This window comes from Felis catus, chromosome X, assembly GCF_018350175.1.
Source record: "Felis catus isolate Fca126 chromosome X, F.catus_Fca126_mat1.0, whole genome shotgun sequence".
Lineage (NCBI taxonomy): Eukaryota > Metazoa > Chordata > Mammalia > Carnivora > Felidae > Felis > Felis catus.
Genome location: NC_058386.1, coordinates 70,411,600 through 70,434,466, shown reverse-complemented (window position 1 = coordinate 70,434,466; position 22,867 = coordinate 70,411,600). Strand labels below are relative to the sequence as shown.

Here is a 22,867-nt window from a genome sequence, read left to right as displayed (position 1 = left end):
TATTCTTTTTTACTCTTTTTCTCTCTTTTATCCTTCTGAGAATCTGTCTTATACTGTGTATGCTGGCCAACTTGATAGTGTTCCACAAAGCCCTTAGGCTCTGGTTTACTTTTCTTCATTATTTTTCTTTTCCTGACTTGATAATTTCAATTATCCTATATTCATATTCACTGACTTTTTTCTTCTGCTAGCAGAGGTCTGATTTTTAACCTCTACAGTGCATAACTCATTTCAATTATTATACTTATCAGCTTTAGAATTTCTTGTTCGGGGGTTCTTTTTTTCAATTTGTATTTTGTCATTGATATTCTTATTTTGTTCATACTTTTGTTTCTTGTTTTTGTGCATGTTTTTCCTTTAGCCCTTTGGGCATCTTTAAGACATTTGTTTTTGTCTTTGTCTAATAGTATATCTGGGCCTTCCTCAGGTATGTTTTCTATTGATTTACTTCATTCTTTTGAATGGGGCATACTTTCCAATTTGTTTGTATGCCTTGTGATTTTTCTTGAAAACTGGACATTTGAGTCTTCTAATATGTTAACTCTGGAAACAAATTCTCCCCCTTCCCAGGGATGGATGTTTTTTTGTTTTGTTTTGTTTTGCTTTTTAATTGTTTTTGGTGTCTCTGTGTCAGAGATCAGTCTGAGTTAAATGTTTATGGTGTTCTGAATGTTTACGGTGTTCTGAGGTTTTTTTCTGTATCTTTCCCTTGTCATCCATGGTAGCTTTCTAGATTCTCTGTATATGTGGTTGGTTTTGAATGCTAAACAAAACAGGTGTGGTTCCTTTTACATCTGGAAGCTGCTTTATTTGGTGGAGATTGAAAGAATGATGGCTAACTTCAAAGCTCTAACCTCAGCCTTCAGAATAGCAATTCATGGTAAGAACACAGAACTCCAATATTTGGAGGATAAGTTCCCTAATGCCTACCCTGGCTCTAGCAAACCACTCAGCAATTCAAGCTGCTGTCCCTACAGCTGCTGCCATGAGGCAAGCAGGGCAGGGGAAGCTTGGAAGCCACCAGTGGGATGATGGCTGTATTTGACCAAAATTAACTGCAATTTACCAGCCAAGCTGCCCTCTGGAACCTTCAAGTATTCAAATAAACTCTAGAGTTCCAAAATATTTACTTCAGGTTCTGCCAGTACAGTTGTATAGGTGAAGAGATGAATTCCTGATGCTGTCTACTCTACCATCTTCCTTTCCTCTACTATAAACTTTTTAACATATTGTATATGAATTAATATTTCAGATTTACTTGGGGATGGCTTTGGGAACAATCCCCTTTTCTATTGCCTGATTGCAGAAGTACACAACCAACAAAAACCAACAGGTAAAAGAAATCCTTCTCCAATTTAATCTGTAGTATACTTTCTCTACCCTGAAAATGAAGAACAGTTTGATAGCATATGATTACTATTAAACAGAGAAGAATATAAGTACATAAACTCAGGGTTTTTTTTTTTTAAAGAAAATGTGTGGTATATATTTATGTTTGTATATGCATAGAAAAAAATTGGAAGAATATACTCTACATTGTTAAAAGATGGCTTATCTTTTAAAGATTGTGTTATAAGGGGCTTAAGCCTACATTATATATTTTTGTATTGAAATTTTGTCCAGTAAGCTTTTATTAGTTTAATAGCTAAAGAAAACACTAAGATATTCAATTTTAGAAGAAAGAACACTGTAAGATTTAAAGCATTAACTTCGTTGTACCCTCTCTTCCCTTTTCTAGGCAAAATGACTATTGGATTTGCCATGTACTACTTTATGTATGACCCCTGGATTGGCAAGTTACTTTACCTAGAGGACTTTTATGTCATACAAGCTTACCGAGGTCAAGCTACACTTATATATTACTTATAGTTTAAAAATTAAAATGGTATATTTTAAAGAGTAGAGATAGGGTTTCAGTACAAATATGGTGTTTAAGTTAGTTTATGTAACTCACTTCTATTTCATGAACCTGATCACTATTCTAGTTATCCCCGCATATGGTGAAAACTCAATCACAAGTTAGAAAAATACTTTCTTATTAGTTCCCATCAAGGCTTGAATAAGCCAAATTATCATAGCTACCTTTTTATCTTTAAAAAGCATGCTTTTATATTTTGGGTTGTTTTGTCTAAAAGTGAATAAGAAATATACTATATTATGATAGTGTCAGGGTCTCATTTCTGCTTCACCAATCTTTAAAATAAATCCAAAATCTTTTCTATTACCTTTGGAACCTCATTAAAATTAGGAAAAAAAATTAATACATTAATGAGTTGAGTTTCAACACAAGCTATTAAGAATATATAATGGCCAGATACAGGTTTTAAATTTTACTTCTTTAAGATTAAAGTAAATAAATGTGTTAAGTGGATTTTTTCAACTCATGGTTCATTTCCTATTACCTATTTAAAAGGTCTAGGTATTGGAGCAGAAATGCTGAAAAGGTTAAGTCAGGTACGTATTACATTTAGTATTGGTATTCTATATACTATTTTTTTCTTCATTAAATATTATTTAATTGGGTATAAATTGGATAATTTTTCTCACATTCTGAACATAACCTCAAAATGTACTTACTCTTTTTGTTTCAACTAAACTAGATCTTCAAATCAGATACTCATATAAATTATATTTGAATTATATGTAACCAAAAATTGATTTCTATATAATCCACAACCATACTACATACCTCTGCTATAAAGCAGAAGTAAGCAAAAGGGAGATTAGAAGGCAATTCTACCCATAAAATAGGTCCATGGTATGAATATAAGAATAACATAAAAACGACTTCTAGAAGTTGGAGGAGTAGGAGCCTCCTAAGCTCACTTTGGCCCAGGAACACACCTAGATACCAGCTACTTCAGTGCAACCAACCCAGAAAATGACCCAAAGACTAGCAGAACAGACTTTCCACAGTTATTCAAAGAGAGAAGGCCACATTTAAAAGGATGAGACAGGCAGAGATAAGGTCAGGAACCAAATTCTGGGGAGACTAAACACAAGTGAGAGGGACACCATAAGCACACAGAAGGGAGCCCAGGCATGGGGGGATCTGCCCTGAAGACAAATCCCCCTAACATTTGTCTTTGAAAACCATGGGACTTAACTTCCTGAGTTTTTACAACCAGCTGGGCTTAACTCTAAGAACTTTAGTAATCAGTGGGATTAGTACTGAGAGCAAAAGGGAAATAGGAAACTGAGTCCCCAACCTTAAAGAGACAGTATAACAAACAACCTCACCAGATACAACATAGAAGCAGCAGTGTGAAAAGTGCCTGGGGTATCCCAGAAGATTTATTTACAAATCCCAGAATATGTGCTAGAGGGGCAGAGATCTTTGGGAGACTACTCAAAGAATAAAAGAGGTGCTGGGAACCATTTCTCTCCTTGTGCTCCCCCCCTCCCACCGCTTACCTCCCACCCTAGATAGCTGGACACTTGCAGGTAATAGGGGGTAGATTGCATCTACCTTACAAATACCATGCATCCCACCCAACATTCCACTGTGGATCCACTCTGTCAAACCTGCTTCATTCAGCAGGAGTCCCAAAGCAGCTCCTGCCATGTCTTATTCAAGCAGCTCTGGCAGTGACCTGCACCAGTCCAAAATGACTCCTGCCCTGGAGAAAGGGAAAGATAACCACATACATCAGTTCAACTGTAGCCTTAAGCAGCCAAACCTTATAACTGGTGGTGCAAAGAGAGTACCAAGCTGATCAGTGCATCTGGAACACTAGAAGATGGACTGGGGTTAGGGATGTGATCCGAAAACTAGCCCTGTCCACCAACCAAAATCTCTCAGGGGTAGCACAGGGAGAGAGTCCTGCAGCTTGGGGTTACTGCAGCTATAGCAGTTTGGGGGCAGGCATCTGGTCTGCCAGCCCTGCCCACTAACAAAAGCCTCTCAGGGTATAAGGCAGGGAGAACACCTTGCAGGTTGGTGCTACCACAGCCCTAAGAGACAAAATGGTGACAGGCATCTGATTTGTCTGCAGCCTCTGCCCACCAAAATAAACCTCTCAGGAGACAACACAGGGACAACACTGCAGTTTGGCATGACCTCAGCCTCAGCAAACCAGGTATAGGGAAGGCATTTCATCTGACTTCTGACAATGCCCAACTATAAGTGCACTGTAGCCACAGAATTGACCCTTAACAGCACAGGACTAAACATGGCCCATAATAGTCAAGTACAGGAGGCAAGTACAACCAACTGGACTGAAAGCAAATAAGGCTTAACCACAACAGTAGGGTATACGCAAACCACATAGAAGATATCCATGAAGCATCTGGTTCTGGTGAAGAGAGGATATTGTGCTACAGGGCACCACAGGACCTCTTCTTTGTAAGGCCACTACATTCAAGATCAGGAGTCATAACTGACTTTCCTAATAAATATAAACAAACAGAGAGTTAGACAAAATAAGACACAGGAATATATCCGAAATGAAAGAACAAGACAAAACCACAGCAAAAGAGCTAAATGAAATGGAGGTAAGATACTTGATAATGAAACCAAATTAATGGTCATAAAGATATTGGACTTGAGAAAAGTGGAAAATCTCAGGGACACCTTCAACAAGAGATAGAAAACATAAAAAGAACCGACCAGATGACTAATTTAATAACTGAAATGAAAATTAGACTAGAGAGAATCAATAGATTAGAGGAAGCAGAACAGATCAGTGAACTGGAAGACAAGAGTAACAGAAAGTAACAAAGGTGAACAGGAAAAAGAAAAAGGAGGTAGAAAATTTATTTGAAGAAATAATAGCTAAAAACGTCCCTAAATCTGGGGAAAGAAACATACACCCAGATCCAGAAGGCACAGAGTCTCCACAAAATCAACCCAAGGAAATTCACACCAACACACATAATAAATAAAATGGCAAAAAAAAGTAGTGATAGAGAATTTGAAAAGAAGAGAAAAGAAAAGGTGCATACAAGGGAAACACCATAAAGCTATCAGCTGATTTTTCAGCAGAAACGGCAGGCCGGAAAGGAGTGGCATAATATATTCAAAATGATGTAAGGAAAAAAAAAACCTGCAACCAAGAATATTCATTTCATGGCTATCCAGCAAGGTTATGATTCAGTATAGAAGTAGAGATAAAGAGCTTCCCAACCAAACAAAAATTAAAGTTCATCACCACTAAACCAGCCTTACAGAAACATTAAAGGGAATTCTTTGAGTGGGAAGAAAACGTGATAATCAGGAGTAAGAAATTATGAGAGAAAAAATTTTCATTGAATACAAACAAATTAAAAGCCATAGATGAATCACTTATAAAACCAATATGAAGGTTAAAACACAAAAGCAGTAAGATCAAGTGTAGATATATCAGTCAAAGGATTCACAAAATGAAAAGATGTAAAGTAGGACATATTATACATAAAATGTGGGGGGAGTATAAAAACTTACTTCTCTTAGAATGGGCTCAAATGTAATCAACCATTAACTTAATATAGACTGCTACACTGTATGCATGTTATATATGAGCCTAATGAAAAACCACAAATCCAAAATGTCTAATGGGGCGCGAGGGTGGCTCAGTTGGTTGAGCTTCTGACTCTTGATTTTGGCTTAGGTCATGACCCCAGGGTTGTGGGTTTGAGCCCCACATTGGGCTCTGCACTGAGTGTGGAGGCTCCTTGAGATTCTTTCTTTCTCTCTCTGTCTCTCTCTCTCTCCCTTCCCTCTGCCTCCTCCCCCACTTACATTCTCTTAAAAAAATGTCTAATAGATACACAAAAAATTAAGAGAAAGGAACCCAAGCTTATCAATATGGAAAGCTATCAAAGACAAGGGAAGAGAACAAGAGAAAAAGATAATTGAGAAGAACTAAAAAGATACCTGTAAAACAACTAACAAATGACAATAATACCTATCAATAATTATTTTAAATGTAAATGAACAAAATGCTGCAATCAAAAGACAGAGGGTGACTGAGTGGATATAAAAGCAAGCCCCATTGATATGCTACCTACAAAAGTCTCCCTTCAGAACTAAAAGTTACATGCAGATTGCTAGTGAAGGGATGGAAAACATTTACCATGCAAATGGAACTGAAAAGAAAGCTGGGGTACCAATACTTATATCAGACAAAATAAACTTTACACAAATACTGTATAAGGAACATTCTCCAGAACAGACCACATGTTAGGCCACAAAACAAGTCTCCATAAATAAAAAGATTAAAATCTATCATGCATCTTTTTCTAACCACAATTACATGAAAACTAGAAATCAAACACAAGAAAAAACTGGAAAGAACACAAATACATGGATGTTAAATAACATGCTATTAAACAATGAGTGGGTCAAACAAGAAATCAAAGAGGGGGAAAAAAAGTACATGGAGACAAATGAAAATGAAAACACAATGATCCAAAATCTTTGGGATCCAGCAAAAGCTGATTTAAGAGGAAAGATTAGAGCAATATAGGTCTACTGGAAGAACTAAAAAAAAGCTCAAGTAAAAAACCTAACCTTACACATAAAGGAGCTACAAAAAGAACAAAGCCGAAAGCCAGTAGAAGGAAGGGAATAATGAAGATTACAGCAGAAATCAATGAAATAGAAACTAAAAAAAGAAAAGCAATAGAACAGATAAATGAAACCAGGGGCTAGTTCTTTGAAAAGATCAACAAAATTGATAATCCTTTAGACAGACTCATTAAAAAAAGAAGAGAGAAGACTCACAAAATTAGAAATGAACGAGAAATAACAACCAATACCTCAGAAATACTAAGGATTATAAGAGAATATTATGAAAAATTGTATGCAACAAATTAGACAACCTATAACAAATGCATACATTTCTAGAAATATATGACCTTCCAAAACTGAATCAGGAAGAAATAGAAAATTTGAATAGACTGATTACTAGCAATGAAGTTGAATCAGCAATCAAAAACTCTAAACAAACGAAAATCTAGGATCAGATGGCATCACAGATGAATTCTATTAGACATTTAAAGAGGAGTTAATACCTTTTATTCTTCAGTTAATCCAAAAAATGAAAAAGAAGGAAAGTTTCCAAATTCATTTTCCAGTATTACCCTGAAACCAAAGCCACATACACTACAAAACAAGAATACTAAAGGCCAATATCTCTGATGGACATGGGTGCAAAAATTATCACGTAATATTAGCAAACCAAATGCAACCATTCATTTTAAGACAATTATTCCCTATGATCAGGTGGGATTTATTCCATGGATGTAAGGGTGATCCAATATTCACAACTCAATATGATACATCACATTAACAAGCAAAAGGATAAAACTATATGATCATCTCAGTAGATGTAGCAAAAACATTTGACAAAGTACAACATTCATTCATGAGAAAAACTCTCCACAAAGGAGCTAGAGGAAATATACCTCAACACAATTAAGGCCATGTATGGAAATCCCACAGTTAACAGCATCCTCAATGGTGAAAAACTGAGAGCTTTTCCTCTAAGATCATAAACAAGACAAGGATGTCTACTCTTACTATTGTTATTCAACATAGAACTAAAGTCCTAGCCACAGAAACCAGACAAGAAAAAGAAAAGGCATCCAACTTGGTAAGGAAGAAGTAAAACTTTCAGTATCAGCAGATGACATAATATATAGAGAAAACCCTAAACATTTCAACCAAAAACTAGTAGAACTGATAAATGAATTCAATAAAGACATGGAATACAAAATTAATATACCAAATTCTGTTGCATTTCTATAATACTTATAAAGAAATATCAGAAAAATAAATAAAACAAGTCCACTGACCATTGGACAAAAAAGAGTAAAATGCCTAGGAATAAACTTAACCAAGGAGGTGAGCAATCTACTCCAAAAACTACAAACCACTGATGCAAGAAATTGAAGATGACACAAACGAAAAGGGATTCCATGCTCATGAGGTGGAAGAACCAGTATTGTTGAAATGTCCATACTACCCAAAGCAGTCTACAAATTGAATGCAATCTTTATCAAAATACCAATTTGTTTTCACAGAATTAGAAAAAAATAATCTTAAAATATCTATGGAACCACAGAAGACCCTGAATGCCCAAAAGCAATCTCAAAAATGAACAAAACTGGAGACATCACAATCCCAGGTTTAAAGATATACTACAGAATAATCAAAACAGCATTGTACTGACACAAAAATAGACACATATATCAATGGAACTAAACAGAGTTCAGAAATAAATCCATGCTTTTATGGCCAATTAATCTATGATAAAGGAGGCAAGAATATCCAATGAGAAAAAGACAGTCTCTTCAACAAATGGTGTTGGAAAAATGCACAGCTACAAGAAAATAATGAAACTTGACCATTTTCTTACATCATACACAAAAATAAACTCAAAATGGATTAAATATCTAAGTATAAGACCTCAAACCGTAAAATTCCTAGAAGAAAACATAGGCAGTAATTTATTTAACATCACCATAAAAATATTTTTTAGATGTCTTGTCTGGCAAAGGAAACAAAAGTAAAATTATACTATTGGGACTATAGCAAAATAAAAACCTTTTAGACAGGAAAGGAAACCATCAGCAAAACAAAAAGTGTATCTACTGAATAAGAGAAGATATTTGCAAATGTCATATCTAATATCAGGATAACATCTAAAATAATGTAAACAACTTATACAACTTAACACCAAAACAAATAATCTAATTAAAAAGTGGACAGGGGACCTGAATAGATATTTTCCCAAAGAAAACATACAGATAGATGGCCAACAGACAAAAGAAGAGATGCTCAACATCACTATCAGGGAAATGCAAATTAAAACCACAATGACATATCACTTTATACCCGTCAGAATGTCTAATATCAAACATACAAGGTGAGGATGTAAAAAACAAAAAAGGAACCCTCATTTACTGCTGTTGAGAACAGAGGTGGTACAGCCACTGTGGAAAACATTATGGAGGTTCCTCAAAAAATTTAAAAAAGAAGATGGTGGCGTAGGAGGATACTGGGCTCACCTTGTACTGCTGATCACTTAGATTCCACCCATATTTGCCTAAATAACCCAGGAAACCACCTGAAGACTAGCAGAACAGACTCTCCAGAGCCAAGCATAGACAAGAGGCCCACGGAACAGGGTAGGAAGGGTGGAGAGGCAATGCATGCTATATGGACGGGAGGGGCAGCCCAATGGGCAAGGCAAAGCCCCCGAAGTCTAGCTTGCAAAAGCGGAGGGGCCGGACTCCATGAGTTCTGACAGCCATCGGGACTTAATATCTGGAATGTTAAAGGTCAACAGCTCTGCACTTGGAGAGCAGGGAGGGTGAGAGGACACAGGGAGGGAGAGTTGTTGAGCCCCAGAAGACAGAGCTCAGCTCTGAGGGGGAGCAAAGGTGCTGTGAAGCGTGATCTCCCCCTCCCATCCTCCAGCCGAAATTCCAAAGGGAACCAGTTCCCCTCACCGAACTTGCTTGCACCCTGCAGACGCCCAATGCTGTGCTTCTGTGGATCCATCTCTCCCGGTGCTGCAGGGCCCCTCCAATGGCAAATCAAGCTAAGCCTGCGCCTCCTGCCCCTGTGCACCCCTGCTAATATGCCAGATCCCATTGAAGCAGCACAAGCCTGGCAGGGTGCAAGTAGCCCATATAGGGGCCACACCACTCCACAGTGAGTCCTGCCCGTGGGAGAGGGCAAGATATGGTACACAGCAGTCTGATTGTGGCCCCAGCGGTGGGCTGGGGGCAGACATCCAACCTGACTGCGCCCCGCCCACCAACGAAAGTTATTCCACACAGAACAGTGGAAGTGCCCTGCAGTTTGGAGCCACCACAGGAACTACCCGAGTGATGAAATGGAAGAATTTTCCTCAAAAGAAACTCCAGGAAGTAGCGACAGCTAACAAATTGAATAGGAAAAAAAAAAAAAGGTTAGAGAGGGAGAGATCCAAAGCATAAGAGATTCTTAAAAACTGAGAACAAACTGAGGGTACATAGGGGGTGGGAGGGAGGGGAGGGTGGGTGATAGGTATTGAGGAGGGCACCTTTAGGGATGAGCACTGGGTGTTGTATGGAAACCAATCTGACAATAAATTTCATATAAAAAATAAAATAAAAATAAAATAAAATAAAGACCATCTACTCAATGTGAAAAAAAAAGAACGATTTAAGCAATATAACGGAACAAGAATTTAGAATAATAGTCATAAAATTAATCGCTGGGCTTGAAAAAAAGCATAGAGGAGAGCAGAGAATCTATTGCTACAGAGACCAAGGGACTAAGAAATAGTCATGAGGAACTAAAAAATGCTATAAATGAGATGCAAAATAAAATGGAGACGGCCATAGCACAGATTGAAGAGACGAGGAGAGAATAGGTTGAAGTAGAAGATAAATTTATGGAAAAAGAGGAAGCTGAGAAAAGGAGACATAAAAAAAATCCAGGCGTATGAGGGGAGAATTAGAGAGCTAAGTAATGCAATCAAATGGAACAATATCCATATCATAGGAATTCTAGAAGAAAAAGAGAAAGGGGCTGAAGGTGTACTTGAACAAATCATAGCTGAGAACTTCCCTCATCTGGGGAAGGAAAAACGTATTGAAATCCAAGAGGCACAGAGAACTCCCTTCAGACTTAACTTGAATTGATCTTCTGCATGACATATCATAGTGAAACTGGCAAAATACAAGGATAAAGAGCAAATTCTGAAAGCAGCTAGGGACAAACAGGCCCTAACTTACAAAGGGAGACCCATAAGACTAGTGGCAGACCTATCTACTGAAACTTGGCAGGCCAGAAAGGAATGGCAGGAAATCTTCAATGTGATGAACAGAAAAATTATTTAGCTGAGAATCCTTCATCCAGCAAGGCTGTAATTCAGAAGAGGAGAGATAAAGGTCTTCCCAAACAAACAAAAGCTGAAGGAATTCATCACGACTAAACCAGGACAACAAGAGATCCTAAGGGGGATTCTGTGAGTGAAATGTTGCAAGGACCACAAAGTACCAGAGACATCACTACAAGCATGAAAGCTACAGACATCAGAATGACTCTAAACCCATATATTTCAATAAAAACACAATGCAAATGGACTAAATGCTCCAACCAGAAGACATAGGGTATCAGAATGGATAAAAAAAAACACAAGACCCATCTATTTGCTGTCTACAAGAGACTCATTTTAGACCTGAGGACACCTTCAGATTGAAAGTGAGGGGATGGAGAACTATCTGTCATGCTACTGGAAGTCAAAAGAAAGCTGGAGTAGCCATACTTAGACAAACTAGAATTTAATTTAAAGGCTGTAACAATGGGGCGCTGGGTGGCTCAGTCGGTTAAGCGGCCCACTTCGGCTCAGGTCATGAATTCGCAGTCCATGAGTTCAAGCCCTGCGTCAGCCTCTGTGCTGACAGCTCAGAGCCCGGAGCCTGTTTCAGATTCTGTGTCTCCCTCTCTCTGACCCTCCCCCATTCATGCTCTGTCTCTCTCTGTCTCAAAAATAAATAAACGTTAAAAAAAAACAAAGGCTGTAACAAGAGATGAAGAAGGACATTAAATAATAATTACAGGTCTATCCATCAGGAAGAAATAACAATTATAAATGTCTATGCACCGAATACGGGAGCCCCCAAATATATAAAGCAATTAATCACAAACATAAGCAACCTTATTGATAAGAATGTGGTAATTGCAGGGGACTTTAATACCCAACTTACAACAGTGGATACATCACCTAGACACAGGGTCAATAAAGAAAAGAAGGGCCCTGAATGATACATTGGATCAGATGGACTTGCAGATTTATTTATTTATTTATTTATTTATTTATTTATTTATTTATTTTATATATGAAATTTATTGATAAATTGGTTTCCATACAACACCCAGTGCTCATCCCAAAAGGTGGCCTCTTCAATACCCATCACCCACCCTCTCCTCCCTCCCACCCCCCATCAACCCTCAGTTCTCAGTTTTTAACAGTCTCTTATGCTTTGGCTCTCTCCCACTCTAACCTCTTTTTTTTTTTTTTTTCCTTCCCCTCCCCCATGGGTTCCTGTTAAGTTTCTCAGGATCCACATAAGAGTGAAACCATATGGTATCTGTCTTTCTCTGTATGGCTTATTTCACTTAGCATCACACTCTCCAGTTATATTTAGAACTCTGCATCCCAAAGCAACAGTATATAAGTTCTTCTCAAGTGCACATGGAACATTCTCCAAGATAAATTACATACCGGGTCACAAAACAGCCCTTCATAAGTATACAAGAATTGAGATCCATGCACACTTTCAGACCACAATATTATGAAACTTAAATCAACCACAGGAAGAAGTCTGGAAAACCTCCAAAAGCATGGAGGTTAAAGAACACCCTACTGAAGAATGAATGGGTCAACCAGGCAATTAGAGACAAAATTGAAAAATATATGGAAACAAATGAAAATGAAAATACAACAATCCAGATGCTTTGGGATGCAGCGAAGGCAGTCCTGAGAGGAAAATACATTGCAATCCAGGCCTATCTCAAGAAACAAGAAAAATCCCAAATACAAAATCTAACAGCACACCTAAAGGAAAGTGATGCAGAACAGCAAAGACACCCCAAACCCAACAGAAGAAGAGAAATAATAAAGAACAGAGCAGAAACAAACAATATAGAATCTAAAAAAAAAAAAAAAATTACAGCAGATCAATGAAGCCAAGAGTTGTTTTTTTAAAAAAAGTAAACAAAATTGATAAACCTCTAGACAAGCTTCTCAAAAAGAAAAGGAAGATGACCCAAATAGATAAAATCATGAATGAAAATGGAATTACGACAACCAATCCCTCAGAAATACAGCAATTATCAAGGAATACTATGAAAAATTATATGCCAACAAACTGGACAACTTGGAAGAAATGGACAAATTCTTAACCACCCACACACTTCCAAAACTCAATCAGGAGGAAATAGAAAGCTTGAACAGACCCATAACTAGCAAAGAAATTGAATCGGTTATCAAAAATCTCCCAAGAAATAAGAGTCCAGGACCAGATAGCTTCCCTGGGGAATTCTACCAGCTATTTAAAGCAGAGATAATACATATCCTTTTCAAGCTGTTCCAAAAAATAGAAAGGGAAGGAAAACTTCCAGACTCATTCTATGAAGCCAGCATTACTTTGATTCCTAAATCAGACAGAGACCCAGCAACAAAAGAGAAATACAGTTCAATATCCCTGATGAATATGGATACAAAAATTCTCAATAAGATACTAACAAATTGAATTTAACAGCATATAGAAAGAATTATTCACCTTGAACAAGTGGGATTCATTCCTGGGGAGCAGGGCTTGTTCATCATTTGCAAATCAATCAATGTGATACATCACATTAATAAAGGAAAAGATAAGAATCATATGATCCTGTCAATTGATGCAGAAAACGCATTTGACAAAATTCAACTCCTTTCTTGATGAAAATCCTCAAGAAAGTCAGTATAGAAGGAACATAAACATCATAAAATCCATTTATGAAAAGCCCACAACTAATATCATCCTCAATGGGGAAAAAGTGAGAGCTTTCCCCCTGAGATCAGGAAAACGACAGGGATGTCCACTCTCACCGCTGTTGTTTAACACAGAGTTGGAAGTTCTGGCCTCAGCAATCAGAAAACAAAAGGAAACCAAAGGCACCAAAATTGGCAAAGATGAAGTCAAGCTTTCACTTTTTGCAGATGACATATTATACATAGGAAACCCAGAAGACTCCACCAAAAGTCTGCTAGAACTGATACATGAATTCAACAAAGTTGAAGGATACAAAATTAATGTACACATATCATTTGTATTCTTATACACTAATAATGAAGCAACAGACAAATAAAGAAACTTATCCCATTCAAAACTGCACCAAGAATCATAAAATACCTACGAATAAACCTAACCAAAGATGTAAAAGTTCTGTATGCTGAAAACTATAGAAAGCTTATGAAGGAAACCGAAGAAGATACAAAGAAATGGAAAAACATTCCATGCTCATGGATTGGAGGAATAAATGTTGTTAAAATGATAATACTACCCAAAGCTATCTACACATTCAATACAATCCCATTCACAATTGCACCAGCTTTCTTCTCGAAGCTAGAACAAGCAATCCTAAAATTTTTATAGAACCAAAAAGACCCCAAATACACAAATATTGAAAAAGAAGACCAAAGCGGGAGGCATCACAACCCCAGACTTTAGCCTGTACTACAAGGCTATAATCATCAAGACAGTATGGTATTGGCATATAAACAGACACATAGACCAATGGAATAGAATAGAGACTCCAGAATTGGACCCACAAAAGTATGGCCAACTAATCTTTGACAAAGCAGGAAAGCATACCCAATGGAAAAAAGACAGTCTCTTTAACAAATGGTGCCGGGAGAAGTGGACAGCAACATGCAGAAGAATGAAACTAGACTACTTTCTTACACCATTCACAAAAATAAACTCAAAATGGATGACGCACCTGAATGTGAGACAGGAAACCATCACAATCCTAGAGGAGAAAGCAGGAAAAGACCTCTCTGACCTCAGCCACAGCAATTTCTTACTTGTTACATCTCCAAAGGCAAGGGAATTAAAAGCAAAAATGAACTATTGGGACTTCATGAAGATAAAAACCTTCTGCACTGCAAAGGAAACAATCAACAAAACTAAAAGGCAACCAACGGGATGGGAAAAGATATTTGCAAATGACATATCAGACAAAGGGCTAGTATCCAAAATCTATAAAGAACTCACCAAACTCCACACCCGAAAAAACAAATAATCCAGTGAAAAAAAGGTGAGAAGACACGAATAGACACTTCTCTAAAGGAGACATCCAGATGGCCAATAGGCACATGAAAAGATGCTGAACATCTCCCCTCATCTGAGAAATACAAATCAAAACCACACTCAGATACCACCTCATGCCAGTCAGAGTGGCTAAAATGAACAAATCAGGAGACTATCCCTGCTGCAGAGGATGTGGAGAGAGGGCAACACTCTTGCACTACTGGTGGGAATGCAAACTTGTGCAGCCGCTCTGGAAAACAGTGTGGAGGTCCCTCAAAAAATTAAAAATAGATCTACCCTATGACACAGCAATAGCACTGCTAGGAACTTGCCCAAGGGATACAGGAGTGCTGATGCATAGGGACACTTGTACCCCAATGTTTACAGCAGCACTTTCAATAGCCAAATTATGGAAAGAGCCTAATGTCCATCAACTGATGAATGGATAAAGAAGTTGTGGTTTATATAGACAATGGAATATTATGTGGCAATGAGAAAGAATGAAATAGGGCATTTTGTAGCAACATGGATGGAACTGGAGAGTGTTCTGCTAAGTGAAATAAGCCATACAGAGAAAGACAGATACCATGTTTTCACTCTTATGTGGAACCTGAGAAACTTACCAGAAGACCATGTGAGAGGGGAATGGCGGGGGGGGGGGGGGGGAAGAGGTTAGAGAGGGAGGGAGCCAAAACATAAGAGACTCTTAAAAACTGAGAACAACCTGAGGGTTGATGGGGGGGTGGGAAGGAGTGGAGGGTGAGTGATGGGTATTGAGGAGGGCACCTGTTAGGATGAGCACTGTGTGTTGTATGGAAACCAATTTGACAATAAATTTCACATTTAAAAAAATAATAAAATAAAAAAATAAAAATATGATTATTAAAGTCAAAAAATAAATCTCATATTAGAAAAATAAAATAAAAAATAAATGAACTCTACACAAAAAATTTAAAAAAGAAATTACCATATGATACCATAATTCCTCTACTGAGTATTTATCCAAGGAAAATGAAAATATTGATTCAAAAAGATATATGCACCCCTATGTCTACTGTAGCATTATTTACAGTAGCCAACCTGTGCAAGCAACCTATATGTCCAACAACATAGGAATGGATAAGAAAGTGTGGTATGTATATACACATACATATACATAAACACACAATGAAATATTACTGAGCCACAAAGGATGATTTGCAACATGAATGTACCTAGAGGACATAACTGAGTGAAATAAGTCAGAGAAAGAGAAATACTTTATAACTTCACTCATATGTGTAATTTAAGAAACAAAACTAATGAATAAAGAAAAAAGCCAAACAAAACAACACTCTTAAATACAGAGAACAAACTGGTGGTTGTCAGAGGGGAGGTGGGTGGGAAGAATGTGTGAAATAAAAGAGGATTTAAGAGTACACTTGATGAGCACTGAGAAACATAGAATTCTTGACTCATTATATGGTACACCTGAAACTAATATAATATTGTATGTTAATTATATTTTAATTAAAAAAAAGCATAGTATAAAAACAAGGTCCTTTTGTTCTTTGGAAATGCATATGAAACTTTTAGAAACTTTTTCTGTAGAATAAAGAAAAAAACTGAATAGGATTTATAGAAAAAACAATGAGTAGACTTTGCAAATTACTTCTGGACTTTTTAAAACTCAACAGGGCTTTTTTATTCTTATAGCTTTAGAGAATTGCAAGGGTAACTATTGTATTATTATTTGGAAGTATTATACAGACACAGTAACTTGCAAATTGACCTTAAATAAATGTGTTAATGAAGATTATGCTTTCAAGTAAAAATAATCTCTATTTGTTTTTAAACCTCTATTTGTTTTTAAACAGATAGCCATCAGAAGCCAATGTAACTGCATGCACTTTCTTGTTGTCATTTGGAACCAGGCTTCTATTGACTACTACACTCATCGAGGGCTTTAGATCTTTCCTCTGAGGAGGGGTGGCATCTGTTCAGGTTTAACAGACAAGAACTTATGGATATTGCAAAAGAAGAGTGAAAGATAACTCATTTCAACTAGTCCCAACATGTGCTCCAACAGTTGAATGTCACCTGAGTCCAACAGCAGTTTGACTTTGAGTGTTGTACAATACAGCAAGTGATCAAACTCTGGTTTGAGCAGATCTTTTACTTTGAAACAGATTTGGCAGATACAGTCAACTTTCCTTTCTTTATCCAAACTAATATACTAATGACTAGTAGCAGAGCTGATGATCCAAAAGAGCAGATAAATCAAGAATCACTTAAAAAAAAATCACTTTATACTTAGCATTAGGATATTTTTTACCTACCATATCTCACTAAATTTAAGATGCTTGTATTTTCACATCTTTAACACAGCTGAAATTGGGATAAGTATAATGATCAACTTGCATCATTTTAAGAAAAAAGGTAAATACTGTGTCTTAGATTTGATGAAATATGGATTCGTTTGATTATAAAACGATCTAAGGTACAAAAAATTCATTTAAAATACTGAAGCTAAATTTTGAGGAGCTTACTTATGAAAACTTGTAAGTGAACTATTTCCCCACCTTGAGCAGTTCAAGTACCACTGCCTCCTTAACATCATCTCAGAACAACATTTTATCTCTGAGCAGTTATAGCTCTTTGGTTGTATTTATCTTAGGGAAAAAACTACATATAACACTGTATATACAAACGTTTCTTTCCTTTCTAGTAGAATATAAGCATTTTGATAGAATTATAATTATTTTCGCATCCTGTATTGCAATCAGCATAAAACATGTGACTTCTTACTATGTACTAGCTATTTCATGGGCATAAAAGTTACACAATGGTAAGTCAGTCCTACCTATAAGGTATCTTGTCTGTGAAAAAATACTAAACTAGTTTTAGTTTTATAATAAATTGGATGGGTTGGCACAGCTATAAACACCATTTCTATAAAGGTATGTAGAATAGAGAGCATTTAAATCCTACCTTGGAGGATTGAGAAAGGTGACACTGGAACAAGGTCTGAAGGATGAATATGAAGTTGGAATATGGAACAAGATGAGACAAAAAAAAATTCTAAGAGGAAACACCAGAATAGGCAGAAAAAAAAAAAAACTTAAAATAACAAAGCATGTTCAAGAAGCAAGCAATATAGCATTATAGATAAAATATAGTTTAGCAGTAAGGTGGGAGAGGAAAGGGAAGATAGGATTAAAGTTGAACTGGGATCATAAATGAAGGGCCTTGTAGGTCATGCTTAGGGGTCTTGATTTGAGTGTATAGGCAATAATGAGTTCCTGAAGATTTTAGAGACAACTAACCCTAATGGTTGTTAGGAAGACAACTATGTCATAATATTATGACTGATGAGTTAGAAGAATAGGGTAGCAGACACTATATGTTAACTGAAACTCAACACCCATTCCATATCCCTTACTCCTTGCCTTCCTCACCACAGAAAGAAAGTATGATTTGCCAATTTTCCTTCAGCTAAGTGTGGCCACATGACGAGTTTTGGTCAAGATATAGACAAGAATTCTGAGAGGAGTTCAAAGAAAGCATTTACTTTTCTGATAATAGAGGGTCAGAATCATCTAGTACATTTATCCTAATTTTTCTTCCTATTTTGAATGTGTAGGTGCTCCCCAGAGAAACAACAGCCATTTTATGAATATAAGGTGACAAATCAACATACTAAAGAGCAGAGTGGAAAGAGAAAATGTTTAGGTTCTTGATGTCACTAATAAGCTACTGAACTAACCCTGTACTGTCTAATTCCATACTTGAAATAGACTCTTATTTAAGCTACTGTTAACTGGTTTACTGCTACCTGCAAACAGAACACATTCTGAAGTGACAGAAAGCAAGACTGATGAAGGGCAGATGGAGGGCTATTGTAACAATCCAGGAAGGTGATGATGAAAACTTGAACGGGAGCAAGGATTAGAGAAGAGTAGAGAATGTAGAGTGGATTTGAAAAACATATAAATAACTCTCTCTCTGCCCCTCCCCCGTTCATGCTCTGTCTCTCTCTGTCCCAAAAGTAAATAAACGTTGAAAAAAAAATTAAAAAAAAAAAAAAGAAAAACATATAAATAAGAGAGATGTAGAGACAATTTAGTTTTAAGCATATTCACATTGGGGATATATATGGAATGTAAGGTAGATGCAATAATAAATAACTAGAAAATAGGTCTATGGCTCTAGAGAAATATGGGAGCTGGAAATATAAATGGTAAGGAAATATAAATGGTGGCTGAAGCCAGTGAAGTATATTGAATGAAAATGAGAGATCACATAAAATGAGAAAATATGACTAGGAATGCAACCTGAAGAACCACAGCATTTACGGGATTCAGAGCAAGAGAATGATGAAGAATGACAAGATAAGCAGGAATAACAGAGAGAAAAGGGAGGAGTGAGTTTCAAGGAGGGAGTGTTCAAGAGTCAATAATTCCAGAAAATTCAAATAGGTATAGAGGCCAGGGATCACAAGTTAGTATGGAATCAAAACTGAAGAAGAAAGTGACACTAATTATTTTTTTATGAAGTATGAAAATTATAGAAAAGAGAAAGGAAAGATAGCTTGAGAAGTAGAGGCAGGGTCAAAGGTTTTTGTTGGAGTGCTTGGGTGGCTCAGTTGGTTGGATGTCTGATTCTTGATTTCAGCTCACGTCATGATCTCACGGTTTCTAAGTTCGAGTCCCTCACTGAGTTCCACGCTAAAAGTGTGGAACCTGCTTGGGATTCTCTTTCCCTTTCTCCCTCTCTGCCCCACCCCGCATGCTCTCTCTTTCCCAAAATAAATAAATAAACTTTTAATTTTACTGTTGTTTTTGGACAAAGACTATCTGAAGCTATTTAGAGACTGAGGAAAAGAAACAAATGAAAAGAGAAACCAAAGACTGAAGATTAAACAGGATGGAATATGGTACTGGAAAACATGGGAAAGAATGAGATCAGGAACACAAATAAATATTAGCCTTAATGAGGGGGGTATATGGCTGAAAAAAAGGTAAGTCTTGAAGGTAGTGGAGAAGAAGTTGAAAATGGTCATGTCTAATAGCTAATTTTTTTCCCTGTATGTAATAGGAGACAGTCATCTTTGGTGGGTACAGGAGACTTGAGAATAAAAGGTTTGTAGTACCTCTCCTGAAGAACAGAATAGGAAACCACCTAAGGATCCAGTAAGATTGCTAAGCAGCACTGGGGTCTCTTGTAGAATACGGTCTTCTTAAATAGAGGTGTTTTTGTACATTTAAGAGGAGTTAACATTAATAAAACAAAGAGACGAAGCCAAGTCCAAGCGTCATAAAATATGAATATTTTATTCCAGCTCTGGGAAATGAAAAAGTGGGGAACACATCCTTCCACACAATATTCTAATTTAGCTGACATTAGTTTCAAAAAGGTAAAACAAATATATATGTGTATCTGTATAAATATTTATGTGCCCACATACATATTTGCTCAGATTTTAGTCTTATCAGTGTTTATATATTTAGTCTATTTTTGTAAACACCGCTAAAAATCATTAAATGCATCCCAATACTTCTACTTCTGCCTTTGTCAATCATTTAATATTGTTTGAATTGAATTCAGTTTGTGTTTTAATCACTTATGTGATTAGTCAAACTGTACACTACATTAGAAGATGTACGGGAAAAACTTGGTTTAGGTTATATTCTATGTATCACAGTTACCCTTTACATGATTTTTTCATCATTATTTTCAACTTCACACATCTTGTAGTTCTCTATGCAGACTATTTCAGCTTCTAGTGCTGTACATATCTATATCTTCTGGATGGGACTGCCCGTGATCCATGAGCTTGGGGTCAGGCATAAACTGTGTAGCACCTGATAAAGTATTAAAATGAAAAAAAAATTAGTCATTCATTTCACAAATTTATTGTTGGTACTGGGAATGCAGCAATGAATAAAAGAAAAATCTCTGTCAACATCGACCTAACATTTAAGTTGGGCAAGAGAGATAATAAATTAAGTAAAAGATATATCAGATGATAGTAAGTGCTATGCAAAAGAATAAAACAGGGAGGGGCATATAGAGTGCTTGAGTGATTTGCAATTTTAAACAGGGTGGCCTTCTAGTTAGGTGATAACTGAGCAAAGAACTGAAGGAGGTGAGTGAGGGTGTGAGCCCTGTAGATATTGGAGGAAAATACCTTGCAAGTATAATGGACCTGATGCATGTCTGAGGAAACACAACATGGTCAATATGGCTGGAACAGACTAGGTAAGATGTGGTGATTGTGGGTACAGTGAGAATGATAGAAGATATGATCAGAAAACAAAAGAAAGCTAAGCCACACAGAGCTATAGTGTTTCTCTTTTATTTTAATGCTAGATGGACAATTTTGAGCAGAGCAGTGACATGATGTTGTATTTTTTAAAAGATTACTCTTGTCTGTGGGGAGAAGAGACTATAGGGAAATAAGGGTGGAAGCGGGCAGACCAGTAGCTGTGGAGGTGGTGAAAAGGAATTGGATTCTGGGTAACTTCTAAAGGTAGAATGGACAGAATTTCCTAAGTGGTTTGAACATGCTATGTGAGAGAGGCTCTAACTTGAGAAACTAGAAGGATGGAGTTGACATTTACAGAGATAGGGAAAAATGTGGGAGAAGCATGGGAAAGTCAAGTGAAGTGCCAAGTTTTGGATGTGTTAAATTTGTATTGCTAACTAGATATCTGAGTACAAATGTTGAGTACTCTGTTGGAAATGTGAGTCTCTACAGCTCAGGAGAGGCCTTGGCTGCTTTATAAATTTTATAGTACTAATTTATATGTGACATTCAAATTACAGGACTATGAGATCATCTAGAGCATCAGAGAAGAGGTCCTTTGATGAATGCGCCCTGTGGATACTCCAATTTTTTTAGTTAAATAAAATTAGGAGAATGTATGAGAGAAGGCTGAGAAGGAACAGCCAGTCAAGTGAAGTGAGAGACTCAAGAGCAAGTGGTATCCGACAAGCCAAGTGAAGAGATTCTTTCAACGAGGAGGGAGTAATCTTCTGTGTTAAAAATTACTGATGGACTGCATAAGATGGAGATTGAAAATGTACCAGAGTTGGCAATATGTGGACCAATGATGATCTTGATAAGCGGATATTGTGCCAGACAAGATACTACATTATTTTCATTCATTATCTCATATTACCACCATGAGACAGATGATATTTTTATATTATCCTTGTTTTACAGATAAGGACATTTTAATTTAGAGAGGTCAAGAAAATTGACTAATCTCACTTAGTTGATAAGTGGAGCCAAGACTGAATCCAAGTTAGTTTGACTCTCTAACACAACAACCCTGGCTCCTGTAAAAAGGGGGCTAGAGCAGTAACAATGTCACACAATTATTTTTAATATTCAGTATAATAATACATACAAAGTTCTGCATATAACAACCTGGGCATGGCAAGTAGACAAGAAACAACTATTTTTATATTTACTTTATAAGACTTTAATTTTTTTCAGAAACTTGTTTTTATTTTAAATGTTTTTCAAAATGATTTATTTTAAAATAATTTTGTTACATTTGGGAAACATATCTTTTTCCCATAGAGGAATTTAATTTATAGTTTTATGATAAAAACAAAGGGGAGAAATAGACTTACATACAATCATTTATGCCTATTTCTTAAGAAACTTTTTCTATTTCATAAAGTGTGATATATCTATATATAACTTCACCACATATATTAAAAAGATCATAAGTAATCACTATCCATACACTAATACAGTTCTCCATAGGATAGTAATTTTTTTTTTTTTTTGGATAGAAATTCTTAACATGGGGTCCCTTTGGCGGTCTGTGGATAAAGTTCATGTTACCTATGAATTTAAATGTAGGAAATTTGTCTTTATTTTCATTAACCTCCGACTGAAAATGAACATTTTCTTCAATAATGAATGAAGGTAACAAACCACAACAGTATTAGCATGACCTTAGATTCTGTCACTAATAGAAATCATAAATATTTTCATATCATGCTGCAGTTGCAAATATCTTGAAATATTTGTACTTAGCAACAACTTTAAAACTATGGCTTTTATTATATATGTTAGATACTGTTGTTAAATAAC

At 36.5% G+C, this 22,867-nt stretch overlaps 2 protein-coding genes across 5 annotated transcripts in view; one reads left to right on the top strand and one right to left on the bottom strand.

Annotated features, from left to right (window-relative positions):
- SATL1 (spermidine/spermine N1-acetyl transferase like 1) overlaps positions 1-16,895 on the top strand; it is a 30,979-nt gene extending 14,084 nt beyond the window's left edge. The window contains 5 exon segments of the mRNA XM_023249192.2: positions 1,253-1,333; positions 1,739-1,840; positions 2,414-2,454; positions 16,632-16,716; positions 16,719-16,895. Coding sequence (XP_023104960.2) covers positions 1,253-1,333; positions 1,739-1,840; positions 2,414-2,454; positions 16,632-16,716; positions 16,719-16,801 — 392 coding nt within the window. The 3' untranslated portion in view covers positions 16,802-16,895.
- The window catches only part of APOOL (apolipoprotein O like), a 164,854-nt gene that overhangs the window by 42,489 nt on the left and 99,498 nt on the right, over positions 1-22,867 (bottom strand). For 3 of the 4 annotated variants that reach the window (XM_023248996.2, XM_023248994.2, XM_023248995.2), the window contains one exon: positions 20,061-20,618. The exons of the other annotated variant lie outside the window; for it this stretch is intronic. In XM_023248996.2, coding sequence (XP_023104764.1) covers positions 20,530-20,618 — 89 coding nt within the window. In that variant the 3' untranslated portion in view covers positions 20,061-20,529. Of the gene's footprint in view, positions 1-20,060; positions 20,619-22,867 lie in introns of those variants that run through there. 4 annotated transcript variants of the gene reach the window in all.